General features: G+C 39.1%; 2 protein-coding genes across 2 annotated transcripts in view; one reads left to right on the top strand and one right to left on the bottom strand.

Moving 5' to 3' along the window:
* Positions 1 to 176, bottom strand: part of THADA (THADA armadillo repeat containing) — a gene marked incomplete in the record, with an annotated part of 349,766 nt that extends 349,590 nt beyond the window's left edge. The window contains 1 exon segment of the mRNA XM_072409779.1: positions 99 to 176.
* A 5,896-nt stretch (positions 177 to 6,072) lies between these two features.
* The window catches only part of PLEKHH2 (pleckstrin homology, MyTH4 and FERM domain containing H2), a gene marked incomplete in the record, with an annotated part of 89,305 nt that continues 69,985 nt past the window's right edge, over positions 6,073 to 25,392 (top strand). Inside the window, 2 exon segments of the mRNA XM_072409778.1 lie at positions 6,073 to 6,324; positions 15,739 to 15,868. Of these exon segments, the coding sequence (XP_072265879.1) occupies positions 15,746 to 15,868 (123 nt within the window).

Genomic DNA, 25,392 nt, shown 5'->3' with positions numbered 1-25,392 from the left:
CCCATGCACAATCACACAGCCTGCCCCATGCACAATCACACAGCCTGCCCCATGCACAATCACACAGCACCACACTTTCTCCCCGCTATTCCCCTCACCTTATGTATCCGGCTTACCCAGGCTCAGCTCACCATGTGCAGGAAGTCAGGAAGAAACAGAGTGCATGTCACAGCCTCCAGCCCGGTGTCAGCTGATAGCTAACCCAGTACCAATAAAACTAGTCCTCATTATCAGCATATGGCGGCCATTTTGTTGAAGTTCAATCCACGCAATGTTAGAGGGGGCAGGAGACACAAAAATGGCTGCTGTATAGAAGATAGGAATAGCATAGGGATAGATATTCCAAGCTTGATGTAGTAACAGTAAAGTAGCAATAGTTAAAGGGCCAGAATACCTATTCTCTATCTTGTTAGTATATTATGATTTTTATATTTTGTTTTATTTCACAATTCCCCAAGTATATTTTTCTCAATAAAATACTATACATGTCTGTGATAGGAGCTGGGGCAATGATTACAGTGCCAGGGATATAAAACATTGTTATTATTTGTTTAGTTTGAAAAAATGTATTTTCAGTGCCCTTTTTAATGAGCAGAAAGTAGGCGCAAGCCGAAAAGGATGAGGAAGATCATTCCAGTGTGTCTGGGCAGCTCTAGAAAAGTCTTGGAGCCGTGTGTGTGAGGAGGTTATAAGTGAAGAAGTCATTAGTAGGTCATTGGAGGAGCGAAGAGAGCGGCTAGGGGAGTGTTCTATAGTTGAAAAGTTCCTAGAGAGTTTGATAAAGAACAACATCGAGGAGTTTCTACTAGAAAATATTATTATAAGTGGTAGTCAGCATGGATTCAAGAAAGACCGAAGTTGTCAAACAAATTTACTCTCTTTTTATCAGGAAGTAAGTAAACGGGTAAAGAGTGGAGTAGCAGTTGTAATGGTGTACTTGGACTTTGCTAAAGCATTTGACACCAAAGTACAGTACCCCACAGACAGTTAATATGCAATTTAGGATCAATAGGTTTAGAAAAGTCAATCTGTAAAGGGATAGAGAACTGGCATAAAGATCGCATCCAGAGAGTTGTAATTAATGATTCATACTCTGAATGGTCTAAGGGTATTAGTGGTGTACCCCAGGATTCAGTTTTGGGACCTTTACTGTTTAACATCTTTATAAATTATATAGAGTTTGGGATTAACATTACCATTTCTGTGTTTGCAGATGACCCCAAGCTATGTAATGGAACTAACTACATACAAGATGTCAAGTAATTGTATATAATAGTCATTTTGTGAGTAATTGTAAAACAAAAATAGTGTCTGTGAATTATAAACAGGTCATATTGATAATGAATTTGTAATCATAGGCTACTTTGTTCCTGAGGAAGCAGACTCAGCTCTGTGAAACGTGACAAATGTTTAATGCCTATCAACATAAAATAGACCCATTTCATGAATGTAACACATAATTTGATGGTTTTATGTAATTTATTTAAATATTTAATAAATTATTGTTTAAGATTCTATTCACTAATGATGTATACTGTGTCTAAAGGAATGCCTTTAAAGTCCCAAAATCATCTATGTATCTATTATATTCATTATGAATGGGGATGTGGCATATGATGCTATTTTGGCAAGAGAGGAGGAATTGTCCTAGATTTATTCAAAAATCCATACAGGGTGTCTATAATCTACAAGCAGACCTGGATGTACTGTTTGATTGGGCAGCCAAGCGGCAAATGATATTTAATATAGATAAATGTAAAGGTATTCACTTGGGGGGTAACAACATACATGCTTCATACTGTCTAGGGGGAATACATTTGGGGGAGTAAGAAATGGAAAAAGATCTGAGGGTTCTGGTAGATCATAGATTTAATAACAGCATGCAATGCCAAGATGCAATATTAAAAGCTAGCAAAATAATTTCTTGTATTAACCTCCCGACCGTTAAGCCCGACCTTGGTACGGGCTAAAAAAAGTTGCTCTTTTGGTTAACCCTGAGATTTTCCGTACATTAAAATCCCCACTTACCTGGGTAAGTGGGGATTTTATTGTAGGGAAAATCTCGGTCCCCCTGTGCTCATCCAGCGTCGTGTTCGTGTTCCAGCGTCGTCCTCCGTCGATCTCCCTCTCCAGCATCGGGTGCCTTCTCCTATACCAGCGGGACCGGTAAGAAGCCGGCCGGCAACTTGTGTTCCGCTGGCCGGGCGGCGGACCACAAGATGCCGGCCGGCTTCTTACCTGTTCCCGCTGATTGTCCCGCGTCGTTCTCGTTCCAGCGCCGGGTGCTCTCTGAAACAAGAAGCCGGCCGGCGGAGGAAAAAAACAGCCGGCCGGCTTCTTGTGCATGCGTGCACGATGACGTCGGCGCATGTGCGGGAAATTCAAATTGAAACTCCTTCATTCATTTTGTATTGGATTGGATACAGGAGTTTGTATAAAATCCAATACAAAATGAATGAATGATTTTCAATTAAAAATAAATACAAAGTATGTATTTTGTATTGGATTGGATACAGGAATTTGTATTCAATCCAATACAAAATGAATGAATGATTTTCAATTAAAAATAAATACAAAATAATAGAAAATATATTTATGTGCTTTTGTCTATAGGTATGTGACGGACACTAGGGAGGTGTTTTAGAAAAATATATTACTATACATTATACCGAATTATTGCATTTTCAGTATTTTTCATTTATTTATGTATTCTTGTTTAAGCTGAATTTTGTGTTTTTCCTTTAATTTTATTAAAAGTAATTTTTTCTTTTTTTACATGATTGTGTGTTTCAAACATTTTTTTATATTCATGATATCTACTAGACCCCTATTCGGACATATTTCTGTAAGTTACAGGTCTACAATTTAAAAAACAAAATTTCATGAAAACCTGTAACGCTTTTGGTACAGAAATCTAGACCTCAGTGTAACGCTCAGGTGGTTAAAAGAGGAATAGACCACAGAGAAGGAGACTCCTGCCCCTGTACAAAGCATTGGTCAGATCACATCTAGAATATGCATTCCAGTGTTGATTACCAGTTCACAAAAAGGACATTGTGGAATTGGAGAGAGTGTAGAGAAGGGCAACTAAACTTTGCATCTGTGATGTTTAATCCCTGGATAAGGAAGGGATTCTTCACTGTAAGGTCTGTGAAAATGTGGGATCGGCTCTCCCAGGAAGTAGTTTCAACTATTATAGATTGCTTTAAGAAAAAAGCAGATGATTTCTTGAAGCACAGAATAAACTTGGGGATTAAAGCTTTAAAGTAAAGATAACAGACTGGTGATCCAGGGAACATCCGAATGCCTCATGGAATAAGGAAGGAATTTTTTTCCTCTGTTGAAGCAAATTGTTCCAGGGATTTTTTTGCCTTTTTACCTTCCTCGTGTCCATAGGGTTTTTATCTGGGATATGTTTATTTGCGAAATGGTTGGACTTGATGGATTTATGTCTTTCAACCTGACTACCTATATAAGTATAGTTCACCAGCAATATTTTTTTTGCTGCAGATCAACTGACTTAGGTTTTAGTTGTAGATTTTCAGTTTTTTAAAATGTGCAGCTTTCAGTAAATTATTACCCCATGAAGGTCCTTATTTAGACATTATTTTATAAAATGACAACGCTCCCCTCTCCCAAATGTCTTCCTGTGTGACATTTTCTTCCAATGAAGTCCATGAGAGGCTGCTATACTTGTACCTAATTCAGTTGTCATCATTATAAAACCTGCCCTAAAATTTGCCATGCAACCATTGTTGTCTGAACATTTTGATACCATAAAGTGATGGATCATTACATTTGATCATCAACTAGCTGATAATCTGGTGTAGCCCGGGTATTTATTTATTGCAATCCTACACAGGAAAAGAAATAAAGCTTTAATGATTTCCTTGTCTACGTTTCACAAGTGTTGTTTCACATTTTTGCCTTTGATTGCACTCAGCCAATTGCCTTCCGTTTTCTTGAAGGCATTATTACAGTCCAGAAATTTGAAAATTGAAATGTCTCCATGTGTTTTCAAGTGATGGTGGAACATACACACATACATACATACATACATCCGATTATATATGTATATAGATACATACATACATACAAGTATAGCTCTGACACATAGCACAGCGCTGTACATAGATGACCAGTGCACTCACATGAGTCTCAGTCATATGTATGGCAAGTTTGGTTGAAATGTCTCCATGTGTTTTCGAGTGATGGTGGAACATACATACATACATATAATTTTATATATATAGATATGCCTCCATTAGAACCATTAGAATATGGGCTAATACACCCACAGGACCAGTGGCAGATGTAGCCAATAGTGGGCCCCTGTACAGAATGGATTTGGGCCCCCCACCCCCTGTGGGGGGCTTTATTGGCTGAGGAGTGTACGGGGCCCTTATTCAGCAGACTTTGCACCTCTCTATGTCCGCTCCCACATATAATCACACATGAACCTGGCAATAGACTTCTCAAGCACCTTTAGGAACATTTTTTACATCAGTAGGTTAATTAGTTTTCCAACAAAAAAAATAACCCTTGGACAGTCAGTGGTGCAAGGCCAGTGTAAATGATCCATACCTTCTTGAGATCAATTGTTTACCTGGTAACCCATCACCTGTGGACCAGGAAAGTGTTCCCTAACAACCGCCAGCCAATGGGAGCACTCTTCACATTTACAGTGACAACAACATGGCTGTGTAAACTGTAAGGAGTGCTCCCATTGGCTAGTGGTTGTTAGTGAGCACTTACTGCACTATATTATCTGGTCAATAAGGGATCATTTCCAACTCGCTGTTGCATATCTATCAAAGCATAGACATTCCAAATCAATGTTCAATTGATATATTGTTCAAAAATTGATAGTGAATGCCCACATTTTAGCCTTATATTATATGTTTAACATCTAAAACTTTTGTTTCTAAACCATGATACTGTGGACCCTTAGGGTTCCTCCAAAGCAGCGGTCGCCAACCAGTGGTCGGCGAGAAAATTCTGGATATTATTTTCAATTTCTATGTTTTCCTAATAATAAAAAAAATTATAAAAAAAGAATATTCTTCAATAATGTAATAATTTAATATAATTAAATTCTTATATTCTGAATGACAATTTTTGCATTTATATTGCACTAAATTCACAAACTGTACTAGAGATGGAAAAACAAGGGAGGCGCAGTGTGACGTCAGTGTAGTCTTAAGTTGTATGAGGCGTTGCCGAGCCGTACACTCCAAGTATTGTTTCCACCTTTACAACAGTCAGTAGAAGGACCCCGCTGGGAGGGGGCGGGGGTCGGGGCGCTCTGGTCAGAGTTGCGGACCATGTCTCCTGTATGGATCGCAGGCTCAGGGCAGTGGGCAGGTTATGTCTCTGGACACAACCCACCCGCTCTACCATCGCAGGCTCAGACCTGTTGAGCGGTTCTGGCGTCATGACGTCACTATGGAGGAAGTGTCTTTGAGCGACACACGGCTCCCTGCGCATATGAAATTAGTGGTCCGTGACGTTCAAAATGTTGCGACCACTGATCTAGAGGTTGCTACGGGTTCTTTGAGCAATAAGCAATTTCTATCTCCCAGGTCAGTTACCACTGATACCAATGATCTTTTTGGCTGTCTGTAAGGGAGCCAGCCTTCCCAATGGCCAGCAATGTAAGACATATTCTTCCCACTGACCACCACACTATTGTACTGTGAGCTGTGGATATAATAATTATAGCTGGGGTTCCCTGAAGACCTGAAATTTATTTCAAGGGTTCCCCATTTTTCATAAAGTTGAGCAAGGCTGAAAGGTGCGTTAATGTTACAGGACTATATATGAATCTGCCAGCAGGTGGCGCTGATGTATGGGTAAAATGTCACCCAAAGGAACTTTTGCAAACTTTCTTCTGTTCCCTTTTAGAAAGTGAATTCTGCTACAATTTCTGCTTTTCCTAAACCTAAAAAAAAAGAGAGCTATATTTTTTTTATACTTGAATTAAGGGAAGCTGGTCTCCAATGCAAACAGTGCTTTTTTTCCATAAATACAAATCCTTGAGGTTTTGTCAGTTAATATTCCACTTTGAGCAAGTTTTTCCTTGGAGCTGACTTAGCTGCTGACGTCCCCCATCAAGCTGAACTGATGCTCCCCCCATGTGCTAGCAAGGAGACTCAGGGGCTGGGCTCTTACATGTGAATCACTGAGCTGCTTCTTATCCCTTGCTTGCTGCTGGCTGTGCTGCCTGCTTGGATGGGACAGTGCTGGACACATTGAGGACAGTGCTAGGAGGACTACAGCAAGATCAGGAGCAAGAACAGCCAGCATTCCGGATCACCCTTCCAGGTACCTCCATTGCATCTCTGTGCACTTCCCTTACAGGTTGCATCACCTTATCAACCTGTGCTAGAACTAAATGCTCTGCATGGCTGGGGTTTGTAGTCCCCACTGGATCCACACCTTTTAGCTAGGACAAGAATTGTTATACTAATCATTCAACGGTATATGTTACCTTGCTTATATATCTTTGCCTTTTTATTTTACATAATTATATATAAGTAAATATGTAATGTTATTCTGTTATATATGTTTATATTTTATTATATATTATATATTTATGATATCTAACTGTATGACTGTATCACAAAGCAAGCTTAATTCTCTTATAAATAAATATTACTGATTTTTTATTAAAATAAATATAAAATATTTATGCAACTATACAGTGGGGACATTTCATGCATCATTTTTCATAGTCATATCACTATGAGGTCTTTTTTAATGCAGTAAATATGACATTCATAACAACATTCCTTGATTGAGAATCTCCAAGGTCAATGTGATTTAATAGCAGTGATTGATTCTCCACCAGGGAATGTTTCTTAAATAGACCCCTAAGGAGCTCACCAAGCTAATATCCCTACCATAGTCGGATGTCCCTAATTTTTCTAAGGCCATTTTTGCATAAAGACAAATAATTTACCAGTAGGTTTTTCATCCAAATGTCCATTATGTCTGCCTTATTTTTTTAACCTTTTACCAACGTATATACTTGGTTAAACTCACATAGGGCTTTCTTGAACCTGGTGGGAATCATTTACTTCCATTTAAACACATAGACCTGGAAGATTCCTAGGAGGGATTGTTTGAATCCCTGTTTTGTTAATGGAGACTTTAGAGTCATATTTATAAAACAGCGAATTTGACATTCACCAAACATTTTTGCAGGTGAAGCATGCTGTCATTTGAAACACATGCTCAAGAAAAATCCACCTGCAATGAAAGTTCTGTGATAGATGTCACTCTTTCCAGGGTGACTGACTTGCTCTCTTCCATGCATAAGTACTCAGCTACTCCTTTGATGAAATATTACTTCCAATTTTGAATTTTCCCTCTGCAAGTTTGAGGACAAGTCATTCTTGAATTCAGCTTCATACTCTTTCTCAGTCATTAATTCTTTGTAGTTTTTAATCTGTTTTTTAGATTAAAAGTGTAGATGACACATATAAGAAAATGAATAAATTAAAGTTATGTAGACAGAATAAAAATGTAAAATATATCAACAATATACAACCAGCAAAGCAGAAGGGCAGAGTGATGTGAAAAGTGCATTAGCCCATAGCTAATGAATGAATGAGATTGCTGCTTACTGTAGCCCAGTGTTCTCACCTTTTTAACTTTCAGGTCTTCAGGGAACCCCTTTTATAATTACTATATTTACAGTATATTAGTGTGGTGGTCAGTGGTAAGAATTCTTCTTGTATTGCTGGCAAGTAAGAAGAATGTCACCCTTACAGATATCCAAGAAGATCATTGGCATTACTTAAAGCGTACCTATACTCAGAATTTTCACTTTACATAAAAGTGTAGAGAACCCTTATATGCAGGGTAAAATTTTTTTTTTTAAGGTGCGACACCCTTTTTTTTTTTTTTTCATGGCGGCGGCGCCCGGAGCGCCGGCTCTGGGACGAATGTCGGGACGACGCGGGACCAGGTGTCGGACACCCCCGCAGTGATCGGTCTGCCCTGCGGGATTATAGGTAAATGTGTTTTTGTTTCTTTTTTTGAGCATAGTTTCTATTTAAACTGACCTGCGAGTGAAGGAACCTCTGAAGGAATTCGAGGGTTCCATGGGAAACACTGCTGTAGTCATATCAGCTAAGAGTGGAATTTGAATTCCGATTGGCTAATGTGTGGTACAATTAAAGCGTACCTAAACTCAAAATTTTTACTTTACATAAAAGGGTAGGCAACCCTTTTATTTAAAGGTAACATTTTGTTAGTGTTTTTTTAAATGCAACACCACCCTCTTAATTCTAAACCTCCTAAGTGATCAAGAATAAATGGGAGTTCAGAGCCTCCCGGGAGACCTACGTCACGCATCCCGGGAGGCTCTTGGCTGCTCCATCTGCGCATGCCCGAGCATCTTTCATCACTAGGGAAAAAAATTGCAGATCTCACTCATGCGCAGTGAGATCGGCAAGTTTATTCCCAATCTATGTTACCACATCTCGCACCTGCGCAGTGCTAGATTCTGTGATGTAGGAAGAAGAGAGGAGAAGATGGTGGCACCTGGCGCTCCCTCTGCGTCGGGCCGAAGACAGATACTGGGGCGACACTGGACCCGATGGAAGAAACCTCCTGACGGATCGACTGATCTGCGGGATTGAAGGTAAGTGTGTTTTTTTTTGTTTTGGGTTTACTTCTGCTTTAAGCTATGGTACATATGTTTGGCTATGTACACAGGTTAGAGTATTCCCACCTGATATGATTGCTTGTGCTCGTCTTGGGCGAGAATCTGACACATGTACAGCGGTCCCCTAACGTTGTTCATCAAGACGGATCCATGAACAAATTATAGGGAATGACCGTTGTACAAGTCAAGGGAATAGAGCACAGTTGGGTGCCGCTGGCTTGTCCTCCCCTCTCCATAAAACAGAAGGGTGCTGTGTGTGTACAGAGCTAATTCTTTCATTTGTCACTCTTTAACACTGGAAATTATCACAAAAGATTGTTTCCAGGAACAAAAATTCCACCTTACCCATAGCATTCAAATTCCTTTTTATGAAGTCTGTACTGATTAGTAGTATTATTATTCTATAGACCAGTTTCAATAAATGAACAGATATAGAATAAGGTGTGTAGTGCTTGACAGGGATACATTCCTAGATAATCCATAAGGACTGGCTATATTGGATTCAAATTATTTCTATTAACCACAATGGAGTATTGTTATAATACTTTCATCTCCATACTTTCATCTTTATTGTTATTCATCTACAGTTTTTGCTTTTGCATCGTTATAATCTTTTACTGTTAAATGATATTTGTTACTTCCTTGTTTCCTAGTGATGGGAGCTCTAGTGCTGTCTCAGTGAAATAATTAACTTTCCTGTGGTTAAAAATTTGCTAGAGATTGTCATCCAAGACATAAAACAAATGATGATAGTGTAAAGCTAAATACCATGAGAGATGATGGTGATGTATATGTAACTCTCATTATTATTATTATTATTATTGTTATTAATAATAATAATAGTAATAATAATAATAATAAACAGGATTTATATAGCGCCAACATATTAGGCATCGTTGTACATTAAATAAGGGTTGCAAATGACAGCCCCGAAGAGCTTACAATCTAGGAGGTCAGGAAAGTAACACACAATAGGAGGGGAGATGATAATTTAATAGAGATGATTTTCTGCAGATTCCCTTCTGTTCTGTGCTGATGCTGAGGTGTAGGTAGTGCAGGGGTTGGGGTGCAAAGTAGACATTGCATGAAATATACTGGAATTTAAAATAGAAAAACAATTTGATGTGTATGTAAACCTCATACATTCAACAGATGATTTTCTAGCATATGTACAGTCGTCCCCTGGAATCCATTCTGGAAAATTAATGAACGTCCGATTGAGAATAACCAATGTGGAGAGCATAGTAGGGAGTCGCTTGCATGTCCTCCCCTGTTCTGCTGTGTGTACAGCACTCATTAGTTCTCCTGCCACTGGAAATGACCATAAAGGATCATTTCCAGCCACAGTAGTCTTATGTCTACCTGACGTCTGTGCAGGGCTTAAGGTTATGTACACACGTCAGATGATTCTCGTCCAATTATAGTTTCAGGGCTAGTATCAATGAGAATCTGACATGTGTGCAGCGGCCGCACAACATTGTTCACCGACGAACGTGAGCGAGGAACGAAGGCAATGCAAGTGAAGGGGAGAGAGTGCATCGGGGTTCCGCTCCCTCACTCTCCCCCTCCCCACTCCATAGAGCAGAACAGCGCTGTATGTACAGCACTCGTTCATGCATCCTTCAGTCTTTTGTCGTTGGAAAGGATCATTAAAGCACTGATTTTTGTGAACCCCTTGCAAAGTTTATCACCTTTAGATCCAGCTAGTAACAGCACTTACTGTTGCAGGTGGACAACACTAAGCTGCTGCAATTTGTAGCAGTTTGTCATTCTGTTGTGTCAAATTAAGAAGAGCACATTTCAAGCTGACAACATTTCTACTTTTTGTAAGGCAACAGTTTCTCTAGCGTAATTTCCAAAAAAATACATTTTGCTAAAATTATACAAAAAAAAGATTTGCCTAAAAAGCTGTTTACAGACATGATGACAAATCCGCATGTTCATGCATTAAAGGAATACTTTGACTGAAATGGGAATATAATATTTCGGTGTAGAAGTATTATCATTATATTGTCATCAAAAAAGAAGGCAAAGCAATATGCTATCAATATCTGTAGTATTGGCTGTCAGAGCAGGCTAATATTTGCAACAGAAGCAAGTGACCCAATACTTTCCACAGTGGCTGGCACCTTGTTGGGAAAATTAGCATTTTCAGGTTTGCCAGCAGGCAGTTGTGGGCGGTAGTGAATCATGCACTGCAGTCTTTTTCATTCATCATTGGGCTGCCATGGGTGGACGCTACATGTAGCATCTTCCCTGAAGCAATGGTTCACTGACGTAAGGAAGCAGAAACTGTATTGCATCCTCTCCACCAGTCTAAACATAGCCCTGGGCTCTGTACAAAATTCAGATTCTCATCTCCCGAGATGATCGTTCTTGATTGTCCCCAGTGAAATTCTAGCGCTAGTACAGCTGTCCTGTAGCTGTGCACCTGTATGGAGCTTTATTTGTACCGTGCAGGTGGTATTGCTAATATATTGTTTTGGGAAATTTCAGGGAAAAGAAGGAAATTCATACTTTTGAACTAATACTAGAATATGAATAAAGGGAAACATTTTCAATGGGGACACCTATTCCAATGAAAAATATCTAAGGGTGGGGTCACCTCCTATTTTTGGAGAGATTTTCCTTGGTTCCTGTTTGCCTTCTGTGTTCCATTGGGGAGACTTGCTCTTACATCCTGTCCTTTAGGCATGACGGGAAGTTGGGAAACTCCCCAAAGAAAGAAAATCAGAACAAGTGTCCCAACTGAAAGTGTTCCCTTCTATTTTTGTTCAGATTATTTTAAAATTTGTAAGGTTAAATCTATCTAGACAGGAGACATACAACCAGGGTTGAAATTAAGCTTAATGATGCCCTGTGTGAGATGGATGTATAACTATACGGGTCAACCATTAAGGGGGAGCAACCTGTGACTGTTGTGGAGGGCTAGTCTTAGCTGCTGCCAGCACCCTTGCAATGGGGAAGGGGGGACTGCCAGGATCTAGGGGCATGCAAGGATGGGAAGCAGGCCCAGGAGACATTTGCCCCTCCAGGCTGCTACATTATTTAAAAATTGGGCTGGCCCTGGAGCAATGCCTCAGTACTCCAGTCTTTGCAAGTATCTGCTTCTCCCAAATCTGCAGTCAACTGTTTTTGCATGCTCTTCCCTGCCTCTTCTGCATATAACTCCTCGGGGCAGCCCATTTTTAAAAACATAGAGCATACTGACCAGCAAATGCCTTTCTGGCCCATATGCCCTTTGCTCCTAGCATTAACCCCTACTTAGGGCAGGAGTGATGTGCCTTGTGCTTCTGGTTGCACACCCCAAAGGCCAGCCCTGCATACGGTAATAAAAGACAGGATTCTATACTCAAAAATGTTTTGGTTTAGGATACTTATAAAAGCCCTGACCGTGAGGATGATAAATGATTTGTCCATGAAAATGGATGCAAAGAGGCAAAAATGGGCTAAAATAAGTAATTGCTTGAATTTTTCAGTGGCGTTTTTATAGACTGTGTCCAGAAAACAAACATCCTTTGTTACTGTTTGGAAGTTTTAATTATTCAGAAACAAAAAATTGTTACCATTTGCTTTCGTCAACCATAAACTTTACCAGTCGGTCTGAACAATACACGCCCATTGAAATGACACACATTTGCATGATTGAAAGTGTTATATTCTGAATACTTTATGGGAAAAAGAAAATTCAACCAAAACCTTGCAGATGTTCCTTACTTACATAAAGTTGTTTGCCAAAGTCTTTCGGTGGAGAGGGAATTCATCGTGTTTAATGGAACTGTGGCTAATGGGACGACAGCTGTTTTCTCACTCTAATTCACCATAAATTTACACTCAAAGCACCTATCACCATTCATGGGTTGTTTCAACACCTGGCAACTCCATTGATTCCCCATACTGTCCTATGTAAACACACGCACAGCCCCTGAAAATTTACAAACCTAAAGCAGCAGATTGAACAATGTTTTTTTGCACGTATTTCACTGCCAAAACCAAAAGACAGTGTTGTTTATTTTGCTTAAAGTGACCCATGTTGGCTGCGGGAAACTGCATATGTACGTTTATGTTGATATTGGAATATACTGATGTTTTTCTTAAGTGTAACGTAAGTGTTAAAACTAGAAACAAGTCCACTGGTGAACATGATTTTGGGATGGCCTCCAAGTCCCAAATCATGACCTGCCAGTCACTGATTGGGTTCCATTAGGACTCCTTTATCAGTGTCTGATATAAGAATTGTCCAAGGAACCTCGTTGGCCTGTTATGCACAAGCAAATCTACTGCCAGCTTTGCATGCCACCATCCTATGAGCCAACTATTGTTTTTAGCCCAAAACATGTGTGTAATAAATTGCCTTTCCGATCATTGGAGGTGAGGATGGAATATACCACAGCGCCATGGAAGCTCCCCATTGTACATAGGACATTCATTGTTTACATTCAAACATATGCATTCAAGGACCAAATATTAGGATAAGGCTGTTGTTGAATCTACTTCAAATTTCTAGGCAATCCAATAATTTGATCCGATCAAAAGTGACAATCAGTTCATGTGTATTAGCATTAGCCACCAGTCAGATTTCCATTTTTTTTGGTCAATTTATCCAGTACCCATAAGAAGTTGATGGTGAATGCATAGCTTTGTTTTTGCATGTTAACAACAAAACTTATCTTTGTTGTTACTACATTGTAAATAGCTTTGTTCACCCTCCCCACCCCCATGTATTTTCCAACGTAATATTTTTCATGAATCGATAACTTCTTATTATATCACAGTTATCCATTCTCTTTTAACCTCTTTACTTCAAAGTGCAAAGAATCTATAAATATGTCAGGACCGTCAACATTCAAATCCAGCTGCTTGGTCACCCTTCTCTGATGTCATATTAGATTAGTTCCAAGTCATTGGTGCTGAGTTCATAATTGTGAGAAATGCTGCAGGAATCAGGGTTTGTCTGGGGACACTATGAGGCTCATTTATCAATCATTACTGTGATGTGTGTTTAGAAAAGTTCACAAAAGTTCCCCTCGTCCTCTCTGAGGATCTTCTATGTTCATGTTTTTTTGTAACTGAAGCTGCAGCACCTTTAAGGAATTTGATCAGACTTAAATTGTTATATGTTGTACTTAGGATACAATACAATTTTAAATTACTTGAATTTTGTTAGGGAATTTTGTGATGTATTCAGTAAAAATCCTATGTATACATTATTGTTATGTGAGGGTATGAATACTGTTTCAAATTGCAAAGCAAATTATTAAGTACATTAAAATGAAGCCAATACATTGTATTTTTTTAAGTTTTATTAGAAAGTGAGGGGAAATCTCCCTAGGCCTAAGCATATCCAATACCAATACCTGGGCTTTCCAATTCCCAGAAGTATCAGGTATTTACTAGGACAACAGTGGCTTTGAAGAATTTAGGCATTTATAGGAGCAGGCCCCGGTCACTTGTTTCCTTATACATGGAATTATTGAACCTTGTATTTCTCCATCAGAAACAGGGATTCCACTAATGGGTCCTGGTACAGTAGGACTGAGCAGACCTGGTACACTTGTTACGCTATACCAGGAGGTGCCGGATAATTGCTGGATATTTGGATAAGACCACTAGATGAGGTAGGTATAAGGGCAGGCACTCAACATTCACACTTTTTCCTTCTAGGAATTCACGCCATAATGCAAGTGTTACAGCAACAAATGTTAACACATCAATGTTATTGTTAATGCATTAATAATGCTGGTGGATTGCAGCACACCACAACACACAGAATCGTACTACATTTGCGTTGGAAAAAAATTATGCATTTGTCTATTCTGCTTTATTACAATGAACAGTAACACTCAGCATAATGTGCATTACCATGCGTTAACAGCAGTTGGACAGTTTTATGGCATCACATTCTGCACCTTGAGATTCCAACAGATCTTTCCATCCAACCACTGCCAAATATTCTTCTGCATCCGATACACTTCCAAAAGTGTCCAATACCTGATCCAGCTTCCACCCCCTGCTTCCCCTGGTGCCCATTCATGGGTGGCTTTGGTGTCTCTCAGTATATTCCAGCATTGTCTCCCTGTCATATAGACTTCAGATGGTGACCACAAGTTATGCAGACATGATCTACTGTTATAACCATCAGAACACCCTGAAGCCATTGCTTGGTTTCATGTAGACATGATTTGCCTGCAAGACGCTGCAAAAGGTTAGCAGTACTGAAATCCAACAAAAAGAACAAGAAAACATGTAAAAGAACAACTTGGTTATGCTAATCAAGGCTCCTATCTCCTAGATTGTAAGCTCTTCCGGGCAGGGTCCTCTCCTCCTTCTGTGTCACTGAGTGTATCTGTCTGCCATTTCCAACCCTTATTTAATGTACAGTGCTGCGTAATATGTTGGCACTATATAAATCCTGTTGAATAATAAAAGGCTTTAGCAAACTAAATCCCGAATTGGCATTTTTGTAGCCCATCTGACTATGTGTTACATCTCTCAGGATCTCTTTAAGTTAAAAATCTGCACTGATTTCCTAAGACTGCATGCCTGCTGCAATGATAATTTATTTTTTAATATGAAGAGTTCAACAGGTGGTCCTAGAAGACACAGGGGTAAACAAGAACACAAAATTCCCAGGTGGGCAGGAGCAGATAGATATCACTGCCAAGAACATTGGCAGTGAGATATATCTATTTGAATTGCCAGAGCACACAGTACAAGAAGCCGGGGGCTGACTCAGCCAATCAGACACCACCTATAATTAAAGTATCAGTTTCTATCATATTTATTTTGTATCACTTTAACATCACCAGGTATCTTTGCCAACAATTTTTCTTTATTTGTTATGGGACTTTTGGGACAATAATGACTTGTTCATCATGTCTGCGCTACATCAACAGGCCTGGCATCCGTGACATTTTATAGGTGTATATAAGTAGCTGGATTCAGCCCGGTCTCACAGATGGTTCATTGTAATAGCAGATCCACTACAGGAAGTAGAGGAGGGAGCATTGACTCTGTCACAAAGTGACCACTCATGCTGTTTGTATGTGTTTCTCCTTTTGCAGAGAAAGCATGGCAGAGCAGCTGGAATGTGAAGGAGCCGTAGACTGGGAACAGCGATGTATTACTCTGGAATCGCAGCTCATGAAGTTCCGCATCCAGGCGAACAGGATCAGGGAGTTATTGGCAGAGAAGGTAATGTCACGTGACTATTAGTATTTAAAAGGATGAAAAGCATGTAGCCTGTGCTGAATACTAAATCCATCCTAAAGTTTACAGAGCAGAGGCATGATGGGATTTCTGCCATTTACAAAGTTGTGCCAGCTTGTCAGACTTGTGCAGAGACACTTTGAGTATGATATACAAATCACACACGCACACACACACACATATATATATATATATATATATATATATATATATGGTATAGAAAAAATATTTTGGTACTTTTTTTACTGTAAAGGTAAAAAGATGCATTTTTCACAATATAACCCTAGAGCAAAAGCACCCATCAGTAATTCTATTATATAAGTTCATATATTATAATCTCAACAAGTCTGTCTATACCTAATATGCAGCTTTTTGCTAAAATAATTGATTAAGTAAAAAAACAAAAAACAAAAAATAAAACTCTGATTTTCCATAGCTATTTATTTGGCAGTGAGTTCTCCATGTTCAATCTTCTCTGAGATTCAGTCTTGTTTCGGATGAGAAATCTATCAGAGGCTTGGGTGGGACACATATGGGCACTATGTGTACACGGATGTTAATAATTAACTTATTAGGAGAGAAGCAAATTGATTTCACTATTTTTAGATCAACAGCAACATTTACTGAGGAGTTCTGCCAAGCATTATTTGCGTTCACACTGACCGCATAACATAAGTACAGGGGGAGGAATGACCCTTTCAGACACCATTCACAAAGCTGCAATTGACTTTTTCATTTTTAGGTTGAAGTTCCTTTTGGTAGAAGTTTTATGTAGTGTGCCATGTTTTTTTGTATTATATACTTTTTATTGCATTTTGACACTTGTGCTTAGATGGGCATGTAGACTTTATATAGATTTCAAGCAAGTGACAAATTAAATCCTGAATCTAGCTTTTTAAAATAATCCGACATCACAGGCTCTCTTCAAAATAATAGCCTGTGAAAGAAGGTATATTAACCTTTCCTGAATGATAAAACACTGTTGCTTTACTACTCCAAAGGTGCTGCAGCTGCCATTCTAGTAGGAGAAATGCATTCTCCCCCCACTGCATGCAGCGGTTCCTTCTCATGGATCTTATGTTGTACAAGTTGGCAGAAGGAACCCTGGTGTGCTTCCGCCAAGGTATTTTCACTTCTTGCTTAAGGTGTTTCTTCTATACACATGACCAAGTGGTGGGAAGGTTTCGGCTAAAGGCCTGATGCAATGGACATGACATGCGTTGGTGCACTTGGTTGCCATTTACTTACTATAAAGCCATGCGTTGTTTTGTGCTGCCCTTTATTTTTAATTTGCAGGATGCATTACATTTATCTGCAATGTGGTGCATTTGGCTACCAAATGTAATGCATGGCAAGGTGCATGGCAAAACACGTAGTGGGATCGGAGCTTAGGAGATACACTACATTTGATATGATGTACAGTGATTGCTGTGTGACTGATTTTCTGTTTTATTTACATGACCTATTTTTATAACCTTTTAAATAAAGACGCACTTAAACATTAAAAAATATTATTGGATGACATTGGTTACCAGGAACAATAGGTAGGGGAAAGCCTTGTACACATTCTAGATCTTGGTCACCGGAGGTGGTTGTTGACATTCCCACATTGAAAACACCCTGCACCCCTGGAAATTAAAGGAGTGTGGGTAGTCGTAAAGGGTGATCAATACTTGGAACTCTGCTTTAAATGGAAATATTTTATTATATTATTTTTGTTCAACAGCTTTCATTGAAGTGTTATTAGATGGGGTCTCAGCACTGACAGTAGGATCATTAGTTTATTTTTATAATATGAAGAACAGCAGTGAGAAGCCCCCAAGGGAATTCCAAGGTGGCTAAGAATAAAAACAGGAACTTTGAGAGAAAGATCCTACCCATATGAAGAAAGGAGAGGATGACTTAGCCCATCTGACTCTACAAAAAGAATTATAACTTTTTGCATGAAACAACTGATGTTTGACTAAATCGATCCTGAGTGTGTTTGTGCGTGATTATATAACTTTACAAGGAGCATTAGGAACATTGGCTCCTTTGGTTAAGTTTAATTAAATCTCTGTAGTTCTGATTAATGTATATTGACATTTAATTATTATTAACCAGTGCTTACATAGTGCCGACATATTACGTAGCGCTTTACAAAGTCCATAATCATATCACCAACTGTCCCTCGGAGGAGCTCACAATCTAATGTCCCTACCTACAGTCATATGACATTAATACAGTCTAAGGTCAATTTGGGGGAAGCCAATTAACCTAACTGTATGTTTCTGGAATGTGGGAGGAAACCCAAGTCTATGTGTTTCAATGGCAGTAATCGATTTGCATCAGGGAATGTTTTAGGGCATGTTTTATAGAGCCCTATGACTTCTAAAAAGCAGATCTAATCTCAAGAAACAAATGCATTACAATGCATCTTACCAACCCTTAGATGTGGTTGCTGCATTAGCTTGTTTCCCTTAAATTTCATCTGGGGTATATTCCAGTAACACACTTTATGTCCTAGAGTGAAACCTTTACTTGATGTGTCCACAGCTCCACTTTAAAATTTGTGATCAGGCAGGGTCTTATTGCAGAAAGGGACAGGCAATGAGCCTTCTGCATTGGAACACACTCACCTGCCTGATCGCTCCCTTAGTCATCAAAGTCACTGAGCTGTGTGTTAAATAAAGGTTATCAAGTACATCAGGACTTCCCCTGAGGCTGCTGGGACTGAATGAACTCCTACACACCTGCATGGGAGTTATGGCATTAGGGTTCGGCTAATCAAGTTGGCTGAAGATCTAAACAAGGAAGATGGTGGCTCATTCTGTTCTATGGAGAGGGGAGGGGGGTAGGACAAAAGAGCACCACCACACTGTGCTCACCTCTATAGGCAAGCACAGACCACATTCCGGATTGGCTGTTCATCAATCTTCTAGGACAGGCCTCATAAACAATGTCAGAAAACTACTGTACACATGCTATATTTTCATGGCTGACAAACATGGCTGTTCATCTTGATGTATGTACACGGCGTTGGACCATATGACCTACAGACACCTGGCTTTTAAAGTGGCAGCTCAGCATAACATGCCATTCGAAGCAGGAATAGTCTTACGGAGGAGCAAAGTGTCCTGCTGCACGAGACCTCCCTCAGCCAACAGGTGACCCAAGTCAATTCAGCGGGGGAGTCCCAAGTCAGTTCTGCACAAGGTCCCAATGTTGGCTATGTCTGCCACTGGTTAAAAGACAAAAGAAGTGAATATTATCACTTCATATCATATCAAGGTAAAATAAATCAACGTATTAGTAAAGCAGAATTAAACCCAAAAATAAAAAAAACACCTTTAATCTCTCAGGTCTATCGGGAGGTTTCTTCGCTTGGGTGCCGTGTCGTCCCGGTATCTGTCTTCGAAGAGCCGGGCGCTGACACCTTCTTCTCTCTTGTTCCGGGTTCTTCTTCCTATGTCACCTGATCTCACACTGCACAGGTGCAAGATCAAGTGATGAAGATGGGGAGATCAGCAATTTTTTTCCATTAAAGAAAGGGCTCCTTCTGCGCATGCCAGAGATAAGGGCATACACAGAAGGAGCAGCCAGGAGCCTCTCGGATGCATGACTAAGGTATCCCCATTCTGCCACAGAAAGAGAAGGTGCTGCACCCTTTTTTGGAAAAAAAGTTTGTTGCACTTAGTAAATAAAATGTTTACTTTAAACAAAAAGGTTGCCTATCCTTTTATGTTTATATTATCCTCCCTTAACAATTTCAGGGTTCAGGTACGCTTTAACTACCATTAATTTATTCTGGTGCTGAATCCAACAGATTTCCATTCCATTTGACTTTTGCTTTGAATTTTAGACATCCTTTTGGGAAAACAACTAGTTGCTCAACACAGTGAAGGTCATAGTTGGCTAGAACTAATAACATTTTCATCAAGACGCCACAAATGAGGTAATTTCTGCTGCAGTTGTCTGCTGAATAGATACAGAAGAAAATTAGTAATATTAAAGGCACTTAACCGGGTCAGGATGTGTTAATCTCAAACTAGATACATTACATCCGGCTTGAGTTGATAGCAGCTGCTTGTTTCTTTCAAGGTCTCAGCATATTTTATATAACAAATAGTATTCTGTATACAACATTTCTGCTGTGTATACGTCATTAATATCAGCAGTTATTTTTCTCATTGTCCTTACATTTTATACCAGAAGATCTGCTGCAGCTGTTGTTTTATTATTCTGTATTTTGCAATGTGTTGTACATGATAAGTTCTCATCTTAGTTGTGTGGTCCGGAAGAATGAAGTATTGGACATGTGTTTTCCACTACACATCTGTACAACCTTCAGATATTTTATTAGCCTCCTCATGATGTCATCTCTAAAAAGAAAAGCAATTTTTATGTGTTTGTGTTAAATATTTTAGAGTTTTGTTTTTCTTCATTTTCCTCTGCTTAAAGTAAATTATTAGACAAAAAACGCATATATGTGATTTGGATGGTCATTAACAACACAGTTTTGGTTGTTCTGGGACTCCTTAATGTTTTACGCTATTAGCTGTTGATCCTGACAGTGGGATCTGTTCATTTTCTACTTCTCGTAATAGGTGAGAATGTTGTCACCCTGTTAACTAGCTCGTCTTAGATAACTTCATAGTTCTAACTGGACTTCTCAAATGAAGTCTGATCCAGATAAAACTTTTTAAGCGCTAGAACATTTTTCTTTTTTGTTCATAAAAAGGTTAAAACCTGAACACTGTGCACAAATACTTACAGCCAAATACAAATAGCTAAAACAATCTGTTATATGCACCAGACGCCTTTACAAACCCAGCAAAAGTAGAGGTGACATTGTCACAGTGCAGCAGCATAGGATATATAGAGGTACAAAGCGTGCTGCTGTGTGATGGCCCTGGACCCTCCCCAAATAACAGGAGCTCTAAGTCAGTTTAACAGGGGGCCCACTGTTGGCTATATGCACCACTGCTGTGCTGTAAGTGGTAGCGTCATCAGGCCTGATTTAATAAAGCTCTCCAAGGCTGGAGAGGATACACTTTCATCAGTGAAGCTAGGTGATCCAGAAAACCTGGAATGGATCTGGTCCAGGATTTAAAACATTTGCTAGTAAATAGCAAATTACTTTTAAGAAATCCATTCCAGGTTCGTTGGATCACCCAGCTTCACTGATGAGAGTGTATCCTCCCCAGCCTTGGAAAGCTGTAATAAATCAGGCCCATTATCTCAACTTAGGCATAGTCACTTGACAGGTGCTCAAACACAATTTTTAATAATAGCATATTGTTGCATTCATTCATACAAACCTGTCAAATTTCTGACAGGTCTACTTTATTATCTTAGTTTATAAGCCCTGCCTTGTAACTAGTTAAAGAAATTAATTTTCCTTCCCCTTATTTTTCCCCCAACCTGTGACAAAATTGCAAATTTTTTTTTTTTTTTATTCTAAATACTAACTTTTTTCTCCAGCTGAGCTGAGCTCCAGCTGCTTTTGGTCAGTCCACATCCTAGCGTGCCACTGTGCATGGGTGAAGCCTTTTGGGATGTGTCATGTGAATTTCCCAGAATTTTTGCATGAGTGGTGAAAATCAGGAAGTGACAACGACTCCAAAAACCAAGATGGCAGCACAGGACAGATTCTGCAGTTGCATAGGAGGCGACTCTGGATTTGCTTGGCTTCAAAGTATGTTTGTGCTGGCTATTAAGCAAAAGACGTAAGGGGCATATAGTTGTCAGTTTTCATGGAGGTGGGGGTATGAAGTCCTCTTTAAGCTCTATCATCACACCCATTTACTCCAGAGAGTACAAATGTGATCTCTCTCTCCATGAATGGAAAATAAAGTGATTTTAAGCTGTTATTTTTAGCCTGATGTATATTTTTCCGACACCGCTCCAATGCTGAATAACAGCTGACTTAGGACATATTTGTGTTAAAATCCCTCTAAAGCATGCCTTTTTCCTATTATCTTGTCATAACAGCTGATCTGTCAGCAGGCGGCCCATCTATATTTATCGGGTGTTGGGTTTGTTTTAGAGGCACAAGGAGTCAGCATGACTTCCAATGAAAGATACTTTGTTGGAGTGTGAAGCTGTAACAGGCTGTCTAGGAGCGGAATGTCAGGAATCGTGGCAGGAAGCTGGCCAAGTTTGCCACATGTATCAGTTTTCTAAAGGAATATTATTCCAAACTGCAGAGAATTTCTCCTTTTTTTCCCCCCGTATTCCCTGCAGCAGCAAACACTTGATTTCAATAGTTGAATCCTATGTTTTCAGGACGTAAAGTGATTTCTTTTGATGTATTTGTAACACAATTCTTCTGCACCTTCTGACATTGTTCCAGAGATATTCAGGAAACTGGAAAGGTAAATCTGGTGCATTGCAAACCTAAAGCAGAATTAAACTCCAGCGCTTAGGGGTTTTGCACAAATATGGCACATTTATCTGCCAAAGTGCCGGTTCTGTGATGGCTGCAATGTCCCACATTGCTCTGTGATGACCACTGTCAACAGTGCCATGTCCATCCAGGTTTAAAGTCGTTGACCATTATCATTAGCTGGGTTTCGATGATTTGGCCCCTTCACATGGATATGGCAACTTCTTAATCTCGACAAGTCTGTGGACTAGGGCACTCATGTGCAGCTCAGTGCACACCCACAAGAAAAGGTTCTAACAGGCAAGCAAATAGATCTCAAATAGACTTCTTTGACTTTTAACTTCAAATGGAACTAAACTTCAAAAATAAAAAAATGCAAGCGGGCAGGTTGTTTATTGTAGAAGGGATAGCCAAAGTCTCTTTGGTAAAAAAAACTTACCTGCCTGTTCAAAATTTTATAAGTACTCTAACTTATCCTTGCTCCATTGTGGGTGCCAACATGCAGTCTGCTTCTAGGTTTATGATCTTCAGCTATCTTGACTGGCTAGTTCGGAATATCGTAACTCTCAAACATGTGTGAAAGTTATTTCATTCCCAGCAGTCCAGTATACCTGGATCGTATATTACAGAAAATATTTCAAACAAGCAGGTAAGTTTGTATTGCATAAGGAACACTGCCCATCCCTTCTGCAATTAACAACCTGCCTTCTTTGAATTTTTTTATTATTTTAAAAGTAGTTGCACTTTAAACAGAGTTTACTCTTGCCTTAAAGTGTAGCTGAACAAAAATGTAATATTTTGCAGCTTACCAATGCTGAGCATGCCTCCTCTTGTTTTGAGATGAGAAAAGACAATTTCCAGCGCACAAAGTTTGTAACAGAAGGAAACACTCCTGCCATTCCCCTAGCAGGTAAAATGAAGAAACAAAACATAATTGGTTAAACAAATCTTTTTTTCACAACTAATTCTCTAATATATTGAAATTTTAAATTAAGAAATATCATTTTGAGGTTGGATGTATTGTAAAATAATAAATTTACCCAAGTAAAAACAAAAAAACAACAGTGTATGTGCCACACTAATACAAATAAAAAATTCTTATACATTAAAAGTAAGTCCATCCAACGCGTTTTTATCAAATCCATTGTGCTAAAAAATTCAGCAATCTTCATGTAAAAAAAATAACCCTACCATGCGCTTAATGTTTTCAAACAATGGAATAGGTCTCGCCCTGTGATACAAACGTCTGCTGCCTATACAGCAAGGTCAGATAAGCAATGTTCATTATCTGGGTGGAACTTCCCTCCTCTGGATAGCCCCCCAAACCCATCCATAGGAAAGTATATCATGCAAGTTATATAAAACTTAACATAACACCATCCAATTTATTACAAACAATATATATAATACATTCAACCAGCTTGGTAGGAAAGCAGAGTTCAAAAGATTTGATTTTGTAAAAGCAGCTATTAAAGTAAATGAATGTATATAAGCACCTCTGGGTGTCTGATACTGTCAGTGTCAGTTTGATTACATTTACAATATGACAGGTTTACTAAAAGTGATTTGTAGTTATACACAAATCTCTATCACCCTCCAGCTTGTAACGTTGAAGAGGAATTCATAAACACACTTATTGCAGGCTCCTTGGTGTCTCATATACACAAAACCAGGTATTCTTCAATGACAGTCAGAGATGTTTTGTTCAGCCACTAATCAGATTCACCCTTTGTTTAGGATGTGTATTGTGAATGTGATCAGTAATATAAAAAGCAGAGAAAAGAAAGTTTCACAGCATTGGATTTAGGAATACACCCAGAGACCCCGTGAAATAGTAACTGGTATTAGGGTGAATTGAGTGAGCCAAATGCTGGACACCTTTAGAAGCTTACTAATTGGTTTTACTTTATGCCTGGAATCCGTCTTTAGTCTTCTTGCTATGGTAGCTTTTTTCCATGCATTTTCACGATACCTTTTTAATATTAAGAGCTTATGCTACAGGGGCCATGTCAGTAGAATATTGTTAATATACCAATGGCTGTTTTGGATATTTTAGTGCCAGACACCACCAGCACACCCCTCCTCTTACAAATGTAGTAGGTGGAAAATACTGCATTTTGCCCAATGTTCAATCATTCTAGTGAAGATGTGGCCTAGTTCTCTAAGTTGAGTATGTGATCAATTTTTGCAGCAGCATGCAAGTCTAGTGGTTGGAAGAGTTTGACAGGCAGGGTCTTGCTGCCCGATTACAGTGAAAGTCAGACGGATTTTATGGTGGCCACCCTGGAGTCCACTAGCAAAACCCTGCAACACAGAAGAGTTTATATTTGCTTTAAGAAAAAATAAATACATTTAAATTGAGAAGACAATACTAGTAATATTATTCTTACCCTGCAGCTACATTGATTAGAAAAAATAAAATAAATAATTGATCTGGTGGGTAAAATGCAAATCTGCTTCTTTAAAGCAGAAAACCCAAAAATCTGTTGTATGTTTTTTATTAATTTTATTATTATTATTATTATTATTAATAAACAGGATTTATATAGCGCCAACATAATACGGAGCGCTGTACATTAAATAGGGGTTGCAAATGACAGACGAATACACACAGTGACACAGGAGGAGAGCCCTGTTTATTATCCAGACAAGCTTCACCTGTGCCCACCTTTGCTTCACTTTTACTTTGTTACTGTTCCTGTTTCTTGACTTGGCTAAGTTTACCACCCCCTTCTCTACATTTACTGACCGCCAGGAACTGGCTCCCTCAGGAAGCAGTTTAAGCAACTACTATAGATTGCTTTAAGAAAAAAGTGGATGATTTCTGGAAGCACAGAATATATCTGGGTATTAATGCTTTAAAGTAAAGATAACAGAGACTTCTGATCCAGGGAACATGCCATTGCCTCATGGAATTGGGAAGAATAGTTTTCCCCGGTTGGCGCAAATTATACCAGGGTGTTTATTTTTACCTTCCTCTTAACAATGTCTATAGGGTTTTATATCTGGGATGGTTCCCTAGTGGTTGAACCTAATGGACTTATGTCGTTTTTCAACCTGATTTACTATGTAACCAAGTCCATAGACACTGGAATGGCAGAGTGTAGGGTTTGGCTATAAGTCAGGGTAGGTCCGACACAGT

Source organism: Pyxicephalus adspersus, chromosome 4 (assembly GCF_032062135.1).
Source record: "Pyxicephalus adspersus chromosome 4, UCB_Pads_2.0, whole genome shotgun sequence".
NCBI lineage: Eukaryota > Metazoa > Chordata > Amphibia > Anura > Pyxicephalidae > Pyxicephalus > Pyxicephalus adspersus.
This window is presented reverse-complemented; position numbering and strand designations above follow the sequence as displayed.